Raw genomic sequence first — 16,244 nt, 5'->3', positions numbered from 1 at the left:
TTTATTAATTCGATGTGAGCACTTGTATTTGTATGTCTGTCATCCTCTCTTGTAATTAGGAGTTGTTTTGTTTTGTTCTTTCCTGAAGCCAGGGTTATTATTATTATTATTATTATTATTATTATTATTATTATTATTATTATTATTATTATTATTAATAATAATATTTATTATTTTTTTTAAGTTTTATTTTCCAACCGAGCAGATATTAGTGTGACACTGGAACTATTTTTGTTAGAGAGGGAAGCAGAATTTCGTTTCACTTTGTTTTGACTTTACTTATTTATTTTGGTACTGTAAGCCAAATAATAATAAAAAAAGAGTGCTTTGAACATGAATTGCTTCTGAAGTGTCCTTTATCGAAACTCTGCATGGAAAACACGTATTTACTGAAGAAGAGCAACTTGTTAAGGTAATGTGTAATAAAATAAAAATAATAAATAATAACAATGTTAATAACTTGAAACAAACCAGGCAGCTACTTCACAATAACTTAAGACCCTGAATGCATCTCAGGCAGGCAGCAAGTATAGCTACAAAGTTGTGCGCAGTGATGCGCTGTAACGGGGCTCATGATGGAGGTCTGTCGCTGTAAAGGTGTCTCGCTGTATTGGGTCACGCAGTGGTGGGGTTGTGATGTACTGGGTCATGCGGTGGTGGGGTTGGGCTGTACTTCTCAGGGGTAATTCTCAGGGATTTGATACTTCTAACTTTTAATAGTGAAAGATATCACTTTACCGATCCTAGTTCAGGATTCATCCCAAACCTTTTGGTCTGTATTTAGTATGTTCCAAACCTAAATTAAACAGCTGAATTCAGAATTACTTTCCTTTTATCAAGCTGCGCGCCTGCTTAGCAATACAGCATAATTTGGAGCTGTACTGGACTAGACTGCTGTACTGTGTAATTGACTGGTTTAATGATTTAGATCTACTGTCCTTAGTTATAATGAAAAGTTGACTTTTTCTCAGCTGTCTGTCGATACACCTAGAACTGTCTATGATGAAAGGTGAGTAAGAGACCGATTTGAGTTTAACCAATTAAGAAAGTCTGAGTTGCTGTAAAACTCAAGTCTCAAATCCAGATAACACATAGAGGGAGTTTTAATGATGTCCTCAGTGAACTATGTATAGAAAGTAAAAATGTCAAGGGGAAATGCCTGAGTGTACCAAAGATGCGTTCAGGCTTCGGCAGATGTATTATATCAAGCTTTGGCAGGAGAATATATATGCACTGACCGATAGTTAACCTATGGTATATATTGTAAGGTGATGGCTGGGACATAAACATATTGACTTGTTTGACAGAAATTGGTTTATGACCAGTTTCATGAGAAAAGCTAAAAGGAAATAGTTAAGGGGCCTCATCTTATTTTTAAACATGTTTTCAGTATAGATATAAGGGTAGTGAGACATCCCAAGATGATTCCAACACCTCCAGATCTCCTATCCACCATGTGAAGGAGTCATATACCATCACCTCCCAGCAGAAAACAGGTAACCTGGCCATTATCTTAAATCTGCTGTTGGATGCTGCAACTAAATGTAATGGAAGTTTAATACATGTAAGTTGTGCTTTGGAAATTAAATAAATGTAATCTTGTTAAGTTTCAAGTATTAGTCATTTGAGTCTTAATTATACTTTATTGATGGTCATTGATAAGGACAATCACAGAATACATGTTGTAATTATAAGACATTGAACAGTTTATACAGTTTTAACAAGGATTAATTACAGATTCAAAATCCAGTCACTTCTTCCTAGACATAGTATACTTTATAAGAATAGAAAAAAAATATCTATATACATATATACACAGTATTAAAAATGTCTTATGAAATAAAACAGTACATGTTTAAGGAAGGAAATTCACAGCAGATACAAAACAGAAATGTCACCCCGGACAAATATAATTTTTAACACTTGGCCATGTTTTTCAAATGCCTATACTATGCATTTAATTGCTTGACCAGTTCTTTTATATCCAGGATTTTGAGACAATCATAGCAAATAGCATTCAGGGGTAAGATTCACCAAATTATTTGATTAGATTTATTAGTTTATAAATACAAACCTATAACAAATATAATTACATAAAGTACATAGCATACACAAATTGTATTATAATTTACCATCAAAGTGTTTTAAATATATGCACACACAAAATGTTTATTTATACTTTATTACTATATACAATATTCACAAATGTGGACTGTAAAATTTGAAATCTTCATTTCAGGAGTAAATGTTGCCAGTCTTCACAGAAACATGTTTAAGAATAAATTAAATGGCACAGTTTTTATAATTATAAATACTAAAATAATAATTTATTATCCTAGTGATGTCACTACATCATAATTGAAGATCGCTGCTCACATTTTCACCAGCTAGTACACTTCTCACATCCTGAGTGGTGATTCACTACGTTAATGTTATTTGTAGTGAGTGTTCCATGTCTTTACTCCATGGAATTTTTGACTTTTTCAAAAATGTGTCTAACTTGGGCAGCAGGAAAACAGCCTTCTCGTATAATAGTGATTGTACCTGAAAGAGAAAATAAAACTGAGTAACAGTGTTCAGTAAAAAAAGCTCTCAGTCCAGGCTGCCTTAAACAAAAGGGAACAGGAAAAATATCAAGGAAATACCTTCATCTATCTTCAAACAGTTGACCACAGTGGAACCGACCGCTTCATTTGATTCTCCGTCACACAGAACCCCACTGATTTTGTGCCCGAGACGCCTGTGGGAAACAAAAAGGAAATTATAGCATTTATAACAGTGACTACAAAATATTAGCTTTCCTACACTAGCCCAGTAGGTCCTTTAATGCAGGTAAATATTATTCTAACATGCAATATTATGTATCCATGATACAACACTTTTTTCCCATTAGTACCCAGTAGACGCTCAATAATTAGGACCAACCTCACACTGCCATGAATATAGTATCTAACAATTAGAATAGAAATGAATCTTCCTTAACGGCTGCTGTTGTGGCTGTCACCTGGTCATTAGCATACAGCACAAATACTTACGTTATCACCATGTCATGGTGTGTGCTATCAGGCTCTCCACTTGGATTGGCTGAAGTGATGGCCAGTGGTCCAGTCATATTGCACAGATGGGCGGTCACTGTGTGGTCAGGGACTCTGATCATGATGCTTTCTTTAGTCCCCACTCTGTCATAGGCTGCCCCGACTCCTAAACCAGAACCAAGAGAAGGCTGTGAGCGTGGGTCTTTGGACAGAGCCTCTCTTACAAACTAAACTCACACAGGTTTTTGGATTTTCTTAAAGGAAACAAATGATAGCCTTCCATATGAGTAAAAGAGTCAACAGATGTAGCGGTGCTATAAAAGGGAGAGTGAAGTCACCTGTGGTTTTACACAGAAATTGCCATAACACCCATAAACTATTAGACCAATGCAGTGACTGCCAGGATTTGAAACACAGACCTCGCTTTTTTCTCTAAATTATACATTCCAATTTTTGGAAGGACAAAAACATCTATTAATGTTACAAAACTAGAATTATACAACTAAACTTTCAACAGGAGTTTTAAAGTACTTTCATTAAATTAACAGGTGTTTAAATAGTTCATATTACACTTAAGTTTTTTTTCCATTTGCCAGTAATATCAGTAATACAACTAAATAACAAAAACGTACTGTGTGAAATCCTATATACATACAAACGGTAGCTGACCTAACTGCCTGTACGGTGGCAGGGATCATTTCCTTTAGATGGAGGAGCCTGTCTGAACTCACCTAGCCTATTGAGCCACTCGCCCTTCTTGACAATGCAGCTGATGCCTCCTGGGTAGACGTTCCTCATGAACTCCCAGAGCAGGGGGCTGAAGGGGGGCTTGGCAGTTGACAGCTGCTCCAAGTTGGAGATGCAGATACAGATGGGCTTCTCCTGTGGGCGATCCTGAAAGAGGGACAGAAGTGTGAGCTGAGAGCATGGCTCTGGAAAGTGACTCTACTCCTGCCTCCATGCAAAAGAACTCTTGAGTGCTTATTTTGTACAGCACAGACAAACAAACACATAAATACGCCAGTCCATACCTTGATATTGTAGATCTTCTCTATAGCCTGTGGGTGTTTGCAGGATGCTGCCAATGCGTACACAGTATCGGTGGGAATACCACAGACCCCACCAGCATCCAGGAGTTTTGAGATGCTCAGCAGCCCACTGGTCTTTCTTGAGGTGGCGATGGAACAAGGAGGAGGAGGGGGAGTTTTGTCAGCTTTTTCCTGTGTAGCCTATAAGAAAGAGTGTATTTAAAAGCATGCTCAAATCTGCAACAATCCACTTCAGCACTTTTGTAATGACCACTGGGAATTCAAAGGCTTCGTGGACATACCTTAGTTTAAGGATCTATTAAAAATCTTTATTATTTTGAAAAAAAAACATTATTTTAAAACTAATTCCGATATAGCTGGATGACAACTTTACCTTCAGCAATGGGGGCCCGAGAGGCAGCAGCTCCTTTGTGAAGATGGAATTTGCAAGGGAGGCCAGAGTACCATACAAACAGATCAAAGAGAAGATGGCCAGCATCGCAACTGTAATGGAAAACCAACTTAGTTTTATCACCATCCTTGGAAAGAAAATGTACTGGAGTCTACAGGCAGGCTCCATAGAGGTAGTGCATGTGTGTAACAAAACAGACCCAACAATGGTAACATTGGGGAGAAACAGGAGAGATTGCCATGCGTGAACAGTGGGTGAACCAAAAGTCTAGGATCTGTTGAGTTCAGTTCAATCAAAAGCCAAAGATGAATACTCTAGTCTAAGGAAAACATTTAGTCAAGAACTTAACCCGTTTGATTGCCAATCCAAACACAGAATATGTTTTCATTAAGGATAAATTATTAGCCATTATGTGTGGTGTTCGGGTGATAGATGTCTACCTTCCTAATTCAAATTGTTTAAATAACAAGTTGCTGTTAATCTTTGCTCCAGGTTTGACTTTGGGGAAGGAGAAGGGGAGACTCTTACTTTCCAGTTGGTAAGGCAGTCTGCCCAGTGTGGAGAGCAGGAAACACACCACAATCACCTCCATGACAAGAGTCAGCAACAGCAGCACAACATTTACATAGGCACCTTGAGAAAGAGAGGAAAACACACAGCAACACACATTAATATTTTCCATCCATTTACTCTGACACTTTTCACTCCAACTAAACAAACCCCTAAATGTTAGACGAAGATCCAATTCCATTAAAATTACTTACCTATAAGCATTAGGAAGCCATTAAGTACCAAGAATGCTACAGCCCCAGCTGTGAATCCACCAGCAAAATCAGTAGAAATGCCAAGTAACACACCTACAAAATAAAGACATTATTTTACTAATTTTAAAAGCAAGACATTCCTAACTAAGAAAATCATGAATTAGGTGCAGGACAGTCATGGACATCCTCAGGGGGATTTCACAAATAGAAAGTGTTTAGCTTGTTCTAGAATCCTTATATCATGTGTGCAGTCAAACAGAGCTACTCTTTTTTACAACAGGGACACACATCTTTTATGTATTACTTTCAACACCTATATACTTCCTCAACCACTTTATTTAATTAAAACAGGTTGCACTTCCACTGACATGACTGTTGCCTACTACAGGGGTTTATTAAAACAAATTGGTCGATCACTGTAAAGTTATCATGTGAATTTACTTAAAAAGACAACTGGCATTGCCTTTTCCCCTTATTAAAACATACCTGCAAACCGATACCAGGTCCAGGTAGCCCAGATGGCAGCATAGCAGGATGGGATAATGGGCCCAAAGCGCCTTCCCTTCTGGATGCCCAGTCGGCTCACGTAAACCTGGATGATTGCTCCAGGGATCAGTACCCAGGGGATGGTGAGATGGAGGAAGGTGGGGTGCACGTCCTGGCTGTGGATGGCAGAGAGGGCAGCTATGCCATTGGTCACGTAGAAAAGGGCATCAGGTAGCTGTGTAACGGTGCTGCGAGGGAGGTCTTGGGGTTTCACCCAGCACCGTTTGATGAGTCCCAGGACATCCTGGAGCTTCTCTGTGGATAGTGGCTGCACCCCAACAGGGATCAAGGTCTTCTCCCCTATGGAATTGATGAGTCGGGCAAAGGTACCGTAGAGAGACAGGGCTGTGAACAAGCTGCAGATCACCCCAAAGAAGATGTAGTAGCCCCCCAGTGGGATCTGGGAGATTGTGGATACCGTGAGCAGGAGGAATAGCAAGTTATGGGCCACCTCTAGCACATCCATGTTGAGTGACATCAAGCAGAGAACAATGGCGGTCGCTAGGAAGAACCAGTCACCAACCATCCTTTCTCGCCCGCTGACCGCTCCCTCTCTGTCGATGAGAACTGACAGCACAAACTCCTCCCATGATTTCACCAGCCAGTAGGTGCTGTGCAGACAAAACTTGGTAGTGTGGTAGACGTCTTTTCGGAGGTAGGCATAGTAACTGGAGAAAAGCTGGGAGAAAGCGTTGATAGTGACCCAAATAGTGCCCACAAAGAAGGAAGGTAGGTAGCCAAAGCAGAAGAAGGCAAAGATGAAAGGAGAGATTGTGTCGCACAGGTAGCCCAGTGCCATGGGTTCAGCATATTGGGTGTTCTTCTTCTTTTCTTCCCCTATTTTTTGGGAGTTGCTGTTATTGGCCGTCCCCAGGAGCAGCACGTCAAAAAGGGGGGTCCCAAAGCCCTTGAGGATGTAACGTTGCGTGACACCTTTCAGGAGCAAGGCTGCCGCTCCATAAAGCCCACACATGAGGATCACCAGCTCCAGGACCCCGGAGACCACTAGAGCCCACCCCCCGACAAGCCCCACTGCCTCAAAGATCAGCGTCAAGGTGATGGCCCCAAAGACAAAAGGCATGATGTAGTTTACAGTGGCAGAGCAGAAGGACAGGATAAATGAGATGGAAATGTAAGCGATTAGCCCTGCTATAGCAGACTGACCGATTGGTGGAGTAGCCAATTCTGTATTTCGAAAAGTGCTGTTGGCTGGATATAGCTGGTCAGTGGTGTTGGTGCTGTTAATAGAGGGTGGAAAGGCACCCAGGACTATACGGGTAGACCCATAACTGCCCCAGAGAGCAGCAAATGCGATGAAGGATGTCCCACTTAAGTGATCATACTTCCGGAAGGATAGGAGCCCAGCCAACAGCTGAGTTACCCCCCCAATCAGAATCAGTTGAACACCTGTGAAATGTAGATAGGTAGAAGTCAGAGTCCAGCAAGGTCACCTAACAAACACACTTCAAAGTAATTATCAGCTGTGCTATTACAGGTCCAATTATTGTTGTGCTGAAGATCTTTCTTTTCTTTTTTAAAAAATTAGCATACAGGGTCACTGTATGTTCATATTGTTTTTCTAATAGAATACCAACTTTATTTGCTGCACCTCAGCCTTACACCCATGGTCTGTAAGACTGTATTGAAGCATATAAGAGTAATACAATATTAAGAAACATCTTAAATATCATAGAAGAAATCAGTACAGGATGAATTGGTGTTTAGAGAACATGGAATCCTTTTTTGCCTAAGACACAGATAGATTGTGTTTTTACCAGCCAGAATGTGCTCCACTCCCTGGGATGGTACACCAGTCTGTGCTCCGTTGAAGTTCTGCAGAAGAACGAGGAAAGCACTGATTCCATTGGCCAGGAGGCCCAGGACCCCCGGCTCTCCATAGAACATGGCCGCAAATTCATCTGCACTCGCCATCTTCTTAACGTCAAAACTCTGTCAAATTAGAAAACCATTGAGTACACTCAGCCAACTCTAGAAGGCTTCTATGAGACGGTGCCCACTGGAACGTCACAGCATCAACTGTGAATCAAACTTAAAATCAATCAGTGCAAGAGCCAGCTTTTCATTTTGACTTGCCGTAATGAAAGCTTAGTTCTATTGGACAGCAAATACCAAACAAAGACACAATTGGTACACATTTATTGTATTATCCACCACAAACAGCCAATCAATACTTTGTAGCGATGAAAGCAACCAGTCTGTACCCACAACTGCCAAATCAGCCAATCACAGCCTGTCAGCTCGACTGGAGCTCAGCATCTTTCAGCAACAACAAACCCGAGAAACTGACATTTCAGTAATGTTGTTCCATTTAGATATCTGGTACTGCCCAGATAAACAATTTAAATGGATACACCAAAATGTTTATGTTCTGCTTTTCCTTTAAAGTGATTTGGAGTTCATATGCACATCTGACTGATTTATATGGTAAACACTGAACAGCTGATCGCAAAATCAGAGTCAAACTACTTCCTTAAACAAGCATGACTGATACACAATGCTATTGAAAAAGAAGAAAAGGCTTGAACACAACACCCAGGAGTGTCGACATGCATGAGGACATTCCTGAATCTAGCTATCAGTGATCTGTCTGCCTGCCAGCCAAGGAACAGTTAGCAATACCAGTACCAACTTAATGCACCATAAAGCATACAAATGAAACTGCATAACCATGTACTAAGAGACAAAAAAGGGATATCCACCCCATTATTTGTATATACATATACACAAACTACATAAATAAATAAACAAACAAGCAAACAAACAAATAAACAAATAAACAAATAAATAAATAAATAAATAAATAAATAAATAAATAAATACATGTTTTTATTAAATTGTGGGTAATATAATCTTTGTCAATAGTAAACTGAACTAAGTGGTCTTTTCAAAAACACAACCTATTTTCCACAGTGCCAGTTTATGACAGAGGCATTTTATTTAAGTCTTAAGCATACTTGTTCAGTACAGTATAGTTCAATATAGTATGGTGACTAATGAAAGCATATGTCAGATAACCATGTAGATATTCTATGAATGCAAATGATTATAATGATATATATCTTTTTTTTAATGAAATATATTACTCACACTGTATATATACTTTGTAAACTTAACTGTTTGTTCACGTAAAAACGTAATACATTAATTATACTGGTTTATGAAAAAGTTTGCCATTTTGATCTATTTATCTTTAGTGTTTGTAAAGGAAATATTCTGCGCAGTCTTTGTGTTTCCTTTATTATATACTGTATGGTATGTGATAATAATTATTATCACACTCATGAGGATGGGCGCCCCCAATGCATGCAGTATTTGATATATATGTTTTATAATAATCTACATTTCTACTAGTTAACTAAAATACAGTTGGTATTTTTAATAATACAAAAAATGATCACACACTATATAACATAATTTACATTAAACAAATACTTTTAAATATTTTCTATATAATCAAACAAGCATTTGTCTAACTGTAAAAATATGAAACAGTACCTGGCCAACAAGGTGTCTCTTCAGCTGCAGTGTGAACTTTAGGAGGTGAGAGTTTATTTTTTATAGAACCTCTCTCTCAAGCAGGGGAGGAGCCTCCCAGTGCCAAGTTCTCAGTAAGTGTCCTCCCAGAACAGAAAGAGGGTTATTCCCCAACATTCCAGACCACTTCTTGGTCAATACATAACCCATTTCCTGGTCAAATTGGAAAAATCCCCCCAATTAGTTGAATAGTTTCACTAAAAGAAGGAGGGGTTTTGGAACCTGGAGGACGATCAGCATCCAGGTATGAAAGAATATAAAGAGAGGATGGAACCACAGCAAAATATCAGCTCAGTGACAGAACTTTGTTGTACACAGCAATCTACTGAACACCATCATGCTCTCAGCACTCAAGGTAATTATTGCGCTGAAACTCTTAGAAATGTATGCATTTTTATTTTTTATTTTATTATTATTATTATTATTATTATTATTATTATTATTATTATTAGTAGTAGTAGTAGTAGTAGTAGTAGTAGTAGTAGTATTTTCTGTCATATATCATATTGATTTTATTTAATTTTTCTCCCTTTTTAAATTAGTTTCAGAGAACCTCAAGGCACTTTTCCTGCCTGCGACTTCTACATAAATCTGCAGTTGAAGGTAAACATTTTTTAAAAAGCTATTTAATTAAAAAAAAAAAACTGTGTAAATAACGTTAATTTTCAGGATTTCATACCATCACCAATTCAATGGACCCAGTTGTCTTTAAGTGTTGTTATTTTAGTGCATTATTGTAGAGTTGATGCTCTGAATACTAAAGTGAAGCACAGGCAGAGACTGACCTGCTGTTTGTTGTCCTGCAGTGCAAGAAAGGCCTGCCCCAGAGGAGACAATCACCAGCAGTTTTGGAGGGTTCATCCACTTGGTGCACCCAGGCCAGCTGTCAGACACTGTGCTGCACCGCAGTAAGAGGATGATCCTGGACAGCATCGGGGTGGGGCTGCTGGGAAGCAGCTCCCATGTCTTTGAGCTGGCTCTGCAGCACTGCCAGGTAATCCTTCAGCTGAGGCTTACACTGGGCTATGGTCCTAAAATGATGGCCAAAGAAGTGGGCCCTGGCTGTAGAATTTTAATATCAACCATTCCTTCAGTACTTAACCCATTTTTGAAAAGTTTCTTTGAACAGTCACCGTTCCAATTGAGGTTTGCATTGTCAAATCAGGGTGATGATAATCAAGAATTTAACTTGCTTGTTTCCATCTTAAAGAACATTGAGACCCTATAATGATCTGTGATTAACTCTCTTTGCAGCAAATGTATGCTCCAGATTACATCAGTTCAGTCTTTGGTCGAAGGCACACAAGACTCTCTCCAAGTCTGGCAGCCTTTGTCAATGGAGTTGCGGTAAGTCAGTGTATTTGTTGGCTGGCATATTTTAATGTCAGGTTTGTTTACACAGTGCTCAGCCCTTTCAAATTGTAAAAATGTAGTCCATGAAATGAGCACATTCTAGCAGCTGACGAGCTCTGCAGCTCATATCTGTGGCTGGTCATTTCCTCATTACACTGCCTGCAACTAATTTCCGTGAAAACACCTCTTGAAATACAGCATTCCAAAATGTTAGTATATACAGTACATACACAAATCAGTAGATCTTGTAAGAGATGATGTGTTATTATTTCAACATAAAATAGTTTAAACGTTTGTTTTATCTCTAGTTTTAAGTAATTGTTTGAGAAAAGCAAACAAGAGCACTTTACAGGTTACTTAGCAGATGATTAAGGAGTAGTTCTATGAGAAAGTCAAAGGAGAAAAACTTCTGAGATCTGAGGCTAAACATTTTCATAATGCAGAAAATTAAAAACCAATGTAATGCCTTAATTGTTTAAATATAATACTTAAATAATTTAATTTGTTCATTATACTGGATATTTGCCCATCAGGGAGTGACTGTATTCAGGACACATTCCATTTATCCTGTTGTTTTTTTTTTTTTTTTGAAAAGTGAAAGCTCAGGTTTGTATTCATGTCCTTGAGGTTTCTTTTGTAGAAAGATGGGGCACTGCCAGGCTTCCTCACAGTCAGGAATGTCAGTGGAGATCACACTGTACCAGGTGCTTACTGTGCCCGCACGTTCTTCTTTGCAGGTCCATTCAATGGATTTCGATGATACCTGGCACCCAGCCACCCACCCCTCAGGGGCAGTCCTTCCTGCCCTGCTCGCTATTGCTCAGATGTTACCTGGCAACGCCAAGCCCAGTGGGATGGACCTCCTGCTAGCCTTCAACGTGGGCATTGAGATTCAGGGTCGGCTCATGAGGTTCTCCAACGAAGCCCAAAACATCCCCAACAGGTGAGGAGACTGCTGCCGAACAAACTTGGCACAATACTGTAGTGCTGCCAAGAAGGAAGTGTGCCAATATTCTTCCAGCATGAATGAGACCGTGTTTGAATTTGAAAGCAAATCTTAATCTGTTTTTCAGTGGTTTTTTAGCCTCACAGTGATTATGTTGTTTTTATTGGAAATTATTACACTTTCCTAGCAAAATAACATGTTTTTTTAGAAGGCATGATAAGAAACATTTGTCTACCCGAGGTTGTTTTTAAATCAGAATTTTAAAACCATTAAAAGCATATATAATGTAAAATACTCTCTCAGTTACCAGGATGGTCATGCCAGTGTTTCTCCCTTCAGGTTCCATCCCCCGACTGTAGTGGGCCCTCTGGGTAGTGCTGCTGCCTGCTCCCGTCTGCTCTCCCTGGATCGCTCGCAGTGCTCAAACGCCTTGGCGATTGCTGCCTCGCTGGCAGGGGCTCCCATGGCCAATGCTGCCACTCAATCCAAGCCTCTTCATATTGGGAACGCAGCCCGACTTGGTCTGGAGGCGGCACTGCTGGCATCCCGGGGCCTGGAGGCCAGCACACTGATCCTGGACTCGACCCCAGGCTGCGCTGGCTTTAGTGCCTTCTACAATGACTACCTGCCTCAGGCACTGCCCTCCCCGGTTGAACAGGATCCCCGCTTCCTGCTGGAGGACCAGGACATAGCCTTCAAGCGCTTCCCTGCACACCTGGGGATGCACTGGGTGGCAGACGCAGCGTGCTCAGCACGGGAGCTTTTGGTCAACAACGTAGGGGGGTTCCACCCCTCTATGATCCAGAACATCCTACTGAGAATCCCCCTCTCCAAATATATCAACCGGCCCTTCCCTGAATCCGAGCACCAGGCCCGACACTCCTTCCAGTTCAACGCCTGCACGGCTCTGCTGGACGGCGAGGTCAGTGTCCAGTCCTTCAGCCCAGCCTTCCTGGACCGTCCTGAGCTGCTCAGCCTCCTGAGCAGAGTACAGGTCGAGCACCCCCAGGACAACCCTGCCAATTTCAATAAGATGTACGCAGAGGTGCTGGTGACCCTCACAACGGGCGATGTCTTGAAGGGTCGTTGCGACACCTTTTATGGACACTGGAGGAAGCCACTGAGTCGTGACAGTCTGCTGAAAAAGTTCCGGGCCAACGCTGGGGCAGTCCTGCCAGGAGAGAGAGTGGAGGCCATCATTGATGCCGTGGAGAACATAGAAGACATGCAGGACTGCTCCCACCTCACCATGCACCTGGAGTGAAGGGCTTCATGACATCCTTTGATGACGTACACTTGAAGAAAACAATATGAAATGATTCGGGAAACGATCTTTATGCATTGTTGTTGTTGTTGTTGTTGTTGTTGTTGTTGTTGTTGTTGTTGTTGTTGTTGTTGTTATATAGTGCATAATTTTAGTGATTATTTGCCAGTCATACTCAATTGTAAGTAAAGCACAGTTCACATGGATTATGCAATGTATATACTCTCAATTCTGATAGCACTGTGAATCTCACTATTGCTCTATTTATTGAATTCTTGTTATTTTATTTGATCTTTTACAAAGATTTATTTCAGACTTTTGTATCGGAATTGCAATACTGTTGATTTGTGTAACAGGTCACTAGTTTGGAAGATATCATCTGTCAATTCAATCAATTAAATCATCAGATGTGAAATCAGTGTAATGCCCGAAGTGTGCAAATATAATACAAATGAAACAATTGTAATTGTTTTGGTGTTTATATTTTATTTAATTGAAAAAGATTATTAGTTTACAGTGTTTAAGGTGTACAATAATACAGTACTTTCATTGTTAAGTGATATAAATGTATTGTATATACTGCAGATAATAAATTGGTAAAATGAAGTGTTCTCTTTTGAAATCAATTGCCCATGCAAGGGTATATTTACTTTCCTCTCCTTCAAATTACATCAATAGACAAACAGCAGTGTGAGACTACAATGAGAAATGTCCTACATTAGGTTACAGAAACCATCCATGCCATTTTGTAACCAAATATCATAGCATACTGATACAATCTACAAGAGAACTATTCATCGGAAACAATGGTAATTTCATTTTCTTTAACTTCTATTTCTGTTCTCATTTGGCATCGGGGGCAGCACAATAAAAGTTAAAAATATATGACAAACATTATTTGTTATTGGAAACAGTCTCAGTTTAAAAGAAAGAGAATACTTGGTGGGTTTCATGAGGTACTTCCACACGAATGCAGGTCTACTCATCTCCTGTTCTCTCCTGGCAAGGAAAACAGGCCTCGTTCACTTAATTGACCACAGCTGATTTCAACAAGAGGTTGCAATTGAACAAACGGTACCCAGCACTCCTATAAACAGAGCAAGGAACACAGAAAATATGTTTTGCAGCTGCCTGAATTCAAGAAAATGTTGGAACAGTTGTGTCAATACTCATGAAACACTGACAGCACATGCTTTTTAATTGAGCAATAACAGCAATAAATAGCCACCATTGACTGCCAGGACTTATTCAATGTTGCAAGTCCACGTGTTGTTAAAATTATTCTGGAGGGGCCATTTCACATATTGAGACTGCATTTGAGACCCCATCTCTACAGGGGGTCCTCTCCTGCTTTACTTTAATACACCTGGGCGGTCCTGTCCTGTAGTTTTGTATGTTAGCAATTTGGAAGAAACACAGCCTACACATCTACGTAAGCAAGAACCAGCAACAGTAAGATGGAGTGGAGTGGGACATTGAGCTTATAAAAAGAAAACCAAAAATAATAACATTTTAAACTTCAAATGAACTTTTCTGTAAACTTATGTGATAATTTTTAATATTAGTGTTTGCAGCCAGCTTCTACCTAACCTAGAATCATCTGGGAATGTAAATAACCTGTCAAACTTCCCCAAATAAGTCTTTCCTCACCTAACAAAATAGTTATCTCCCCAGAAATCTCCCCAATTCCGGGTGTGGTTTATCCCTGAGGGATAGAGGTTGATTAGCTAAGAGTTGGAGCTCCAATTGAGCTGGTGCTGTAATTTGTGTCTAGCGGGTGAAACAGACGAATGCAGGGTATGCATTGACATGCATTCAGCAACAAATGATGTTATTATTGTATGATTTAAATGTATTGTTTGTGTTGATTTAGAACGGGTGAATGTTTGTTAATGTAAAAAACCCATCCCCATAAACTCGTGCAAACTCGTCATCTCCAGATTGATTAAGTGTTTGCTAATCCGGAGATGACCACATCTATAAAAACCTGCAGCATTTGCTGACCTGGGTGGGTGCGCAGGAAGGAGGAGCGTGAGCGAGCTACTAAGCAAGCAAGTAAGCGAAGGAGAAAGTATCAAAAGAAAAGAGACAATTGTTACTTCTTTGGTGGAGGTATTTGTGTTTATTTGGCTCTGTGAGCAGTGTTTTTTGTTGGCTTTTTTATTTATTTGTGTAATAAATACACGCACCAGCGCTTCAACCTGCAGTACCTGTTTTTGTGTGTCAACTTCATGATCTGGGGACATCACTTATTGCACATTTAGAAACACAATCTTCTGTCAAATATAAACCACAAATGTCACTGACCTCTTCCAACCGAAAGAGCTGCTATGACACTGCCCTGGCTGCCACACGATATGACATAAAAGTTGAGTAACGTTAATAGAAATTACTGGAGGGGAAACAAATGCAATTCCCATAATGTATAAATAGACACTTCCTTCTAGATAACGTGGGTGTGGGTAAGCTGTGCCACATTAGTTTAAACACTTGAATGAATTCCAGTGAAGATAAATAGTTTCTGTTGAAATAACAGTTTCTTCCTGATTCAAGCTTATACTATTCTGTCAACTAGTCTTAAACGTGACGCACCCCCAGCAAAGACTAACAACAGCCAGGCTGTGATTTTTAAAAATATATATATATTTAACAATATCAGCAACAAACATCCCGGCTACAGCTGTAAAATCTAAATTGGATAACTGGATAAGCGGTAAGACCTAGAAGTCATTCGGCAAGAAAATGAGGTGTTAGTATCTTGGTAATGTATAATAAATTGTATGTGGAAAAACATCTTGTCTTCTCAAGATGTTAGGCAGATATACAGACAGAGAGCTCATGTTTTCAGATATATGCAGAACTGTAAATGTGATACCCATGGGCATGGACAGACAGACAGACACCCATGTATATCCCCAGTCCAATTCTCCCATACAACACACATTGATGTTTCATACCCATTTTCTTGTCATGTCAATAGAATTCCTCCCCTGTCTGAACCCCCTCTCATAAAGAAAGATTGACTTCATTTAACATTTCCACACACCTTTACCTGGTTAACCTGGGTGCAGGTGCATTGCAGAGAGATGTAATCCTACACTTCCTCATATAGGGATATATATATGTAAATGATAAGATGCATTCAGGGGAAGGACACCCACCCAGTGAAGGTATGCAGGACTCTCCATTACTCTTCCTTTACAGTATTTCCTCAAACACCCTTCTAGTATGACATACGTGCTGCCCTTCTACAATCTGTGCCTCATTTAAAAATCCCCTTTCTAGACCCTTGCCATTTCCTGAACTGGACCAACAGTGGTGCTAATTTTTTCTTAAGTAAA

General features: G+C 39.9%; 2 protein-coding genes across 2 annotated transcripts; one reads left to right on the top strand and one right to left on the bottom strand.

The window, feature by feature from the left end:
- Positions 1–1,623: 1,623 nt before the first annotated feature.
- LOC131697794 (uncharacterized) lies at positions 1,624–9,422 on the bottom strand. The gene is made up of 11 exons (XM_058989206.1): positions 9,302–9,422; positions 7,561–7,735; positions 5,726–7,192; positions 5,240–5,332; positions 5,004–5,108; positions 4,458–4,567; positions 4,067–4,264; positions 3,767–3,929; positions 3,036–3,201; positions 2,646–2,740; positions 1,624–2,544 (listed from the first exon to the last, which is right to left on the bottom strand). Exons 2-11 carry the CDS (start codon positions 7,715–7,717, stop codon positions 2,459–2,461), a joined length of 2,640 nt encoding a protein of 879 aa, XP_058845189.1. The 5' UTR covers positions 7,718–7,735; positions 9,302–9,422; the 3' UTR covers positions 1,624–2,458.
- Positions 9,423–9,617: 195 nt separating this feature from the next.
- LOC131697795 (cis-aconitate decarboxylase-like) lies at positions 9,618–13,509 on the top strand. Its single transcript, XM_058989207.1, has 6 exons — positions 9,618–9,695; positions 9,883–9,943; positions 10,147–10,334; positions 10,595–10,687; positions 11,431–11,636; positions 11,979–13,509. Exons 1-6 carry the CDS (start codon positions 9,678–9,680, stop codon positions 12,901–12,903), a joined length of 1,491 nt encoding a protein of 496 aa, XP_058845190.1. The 5' UTR covers positions 9,618–9,677; the 3' UTR covers positions 12,904–13,509.
- The last annotated feature ends 2,735 nt before the right edge of the window (positions 13,510–16,244 follow it).

The sequence above is a fragment of the Acipenser ruthenus genome, chromosome 16 (genome assembly GCF_902713425.1).
Source record: "Acipenser ruthenus chromosome 16, fAciRut3.2 maternal haplotype, whole genome shotgun sequence".
In the NCBI taxonomy this organism is placed as follows: domain Eukaryota; kingdom Metazoa; phylum Chordata; class Actinopteri; order Acipenseriformes; family Acipenseridae; genus Acipenser; species Acipenser ruthenus.
The sequence above is the reverse complement of the archived record's forward strand: the minus strand, read 5'-3'. Positions and strand labels throughout refer to the sequence as shown.

Excerpts from the sequence above, each read along its gene's own strand:
- LOC131697794 (XM_058989206.1), bottom strand. The coding sequence starts at position 7,717 with ATGGCGAGTGCAGATGAATTTGCGGCCATGTTCTATGGAGAGCCGGGG. Across the intron at positions 5,109-5,239 it reads TGGCTTCCTAATGCTTATAG|GTGCCTATGTAAATGTTGTG; the intron begins GTAAGTAATTTT and ends CTCTTTCTCAAG. Across the intron at positions 4,568-5,003 it reads ACTGCCTTACCAACTGGAAA|TTGCGATGCTGGCCATCTTC; the intron begins GTAAGAGTCTCC and ends TTTCCATTACAG.
- LOC131697795 (XM_058989207.1), top strand. Across the intron at positions 10,335-10,594 it reads TGGCTCTGCAGCACTGCCAG|CAAATGTATGCTCCAGATTA; the intron begins GTAATCCTTCAG and ends CTCTCTTTGCAG. Across the intron at positions 11,637-11,978 it reads GCCCAAAACATCCCCAACAG|GTTCCATCCCCCGACTGTAG; the intron begins GTGAGGAGACTG and ends TTCTCCCTTCAG.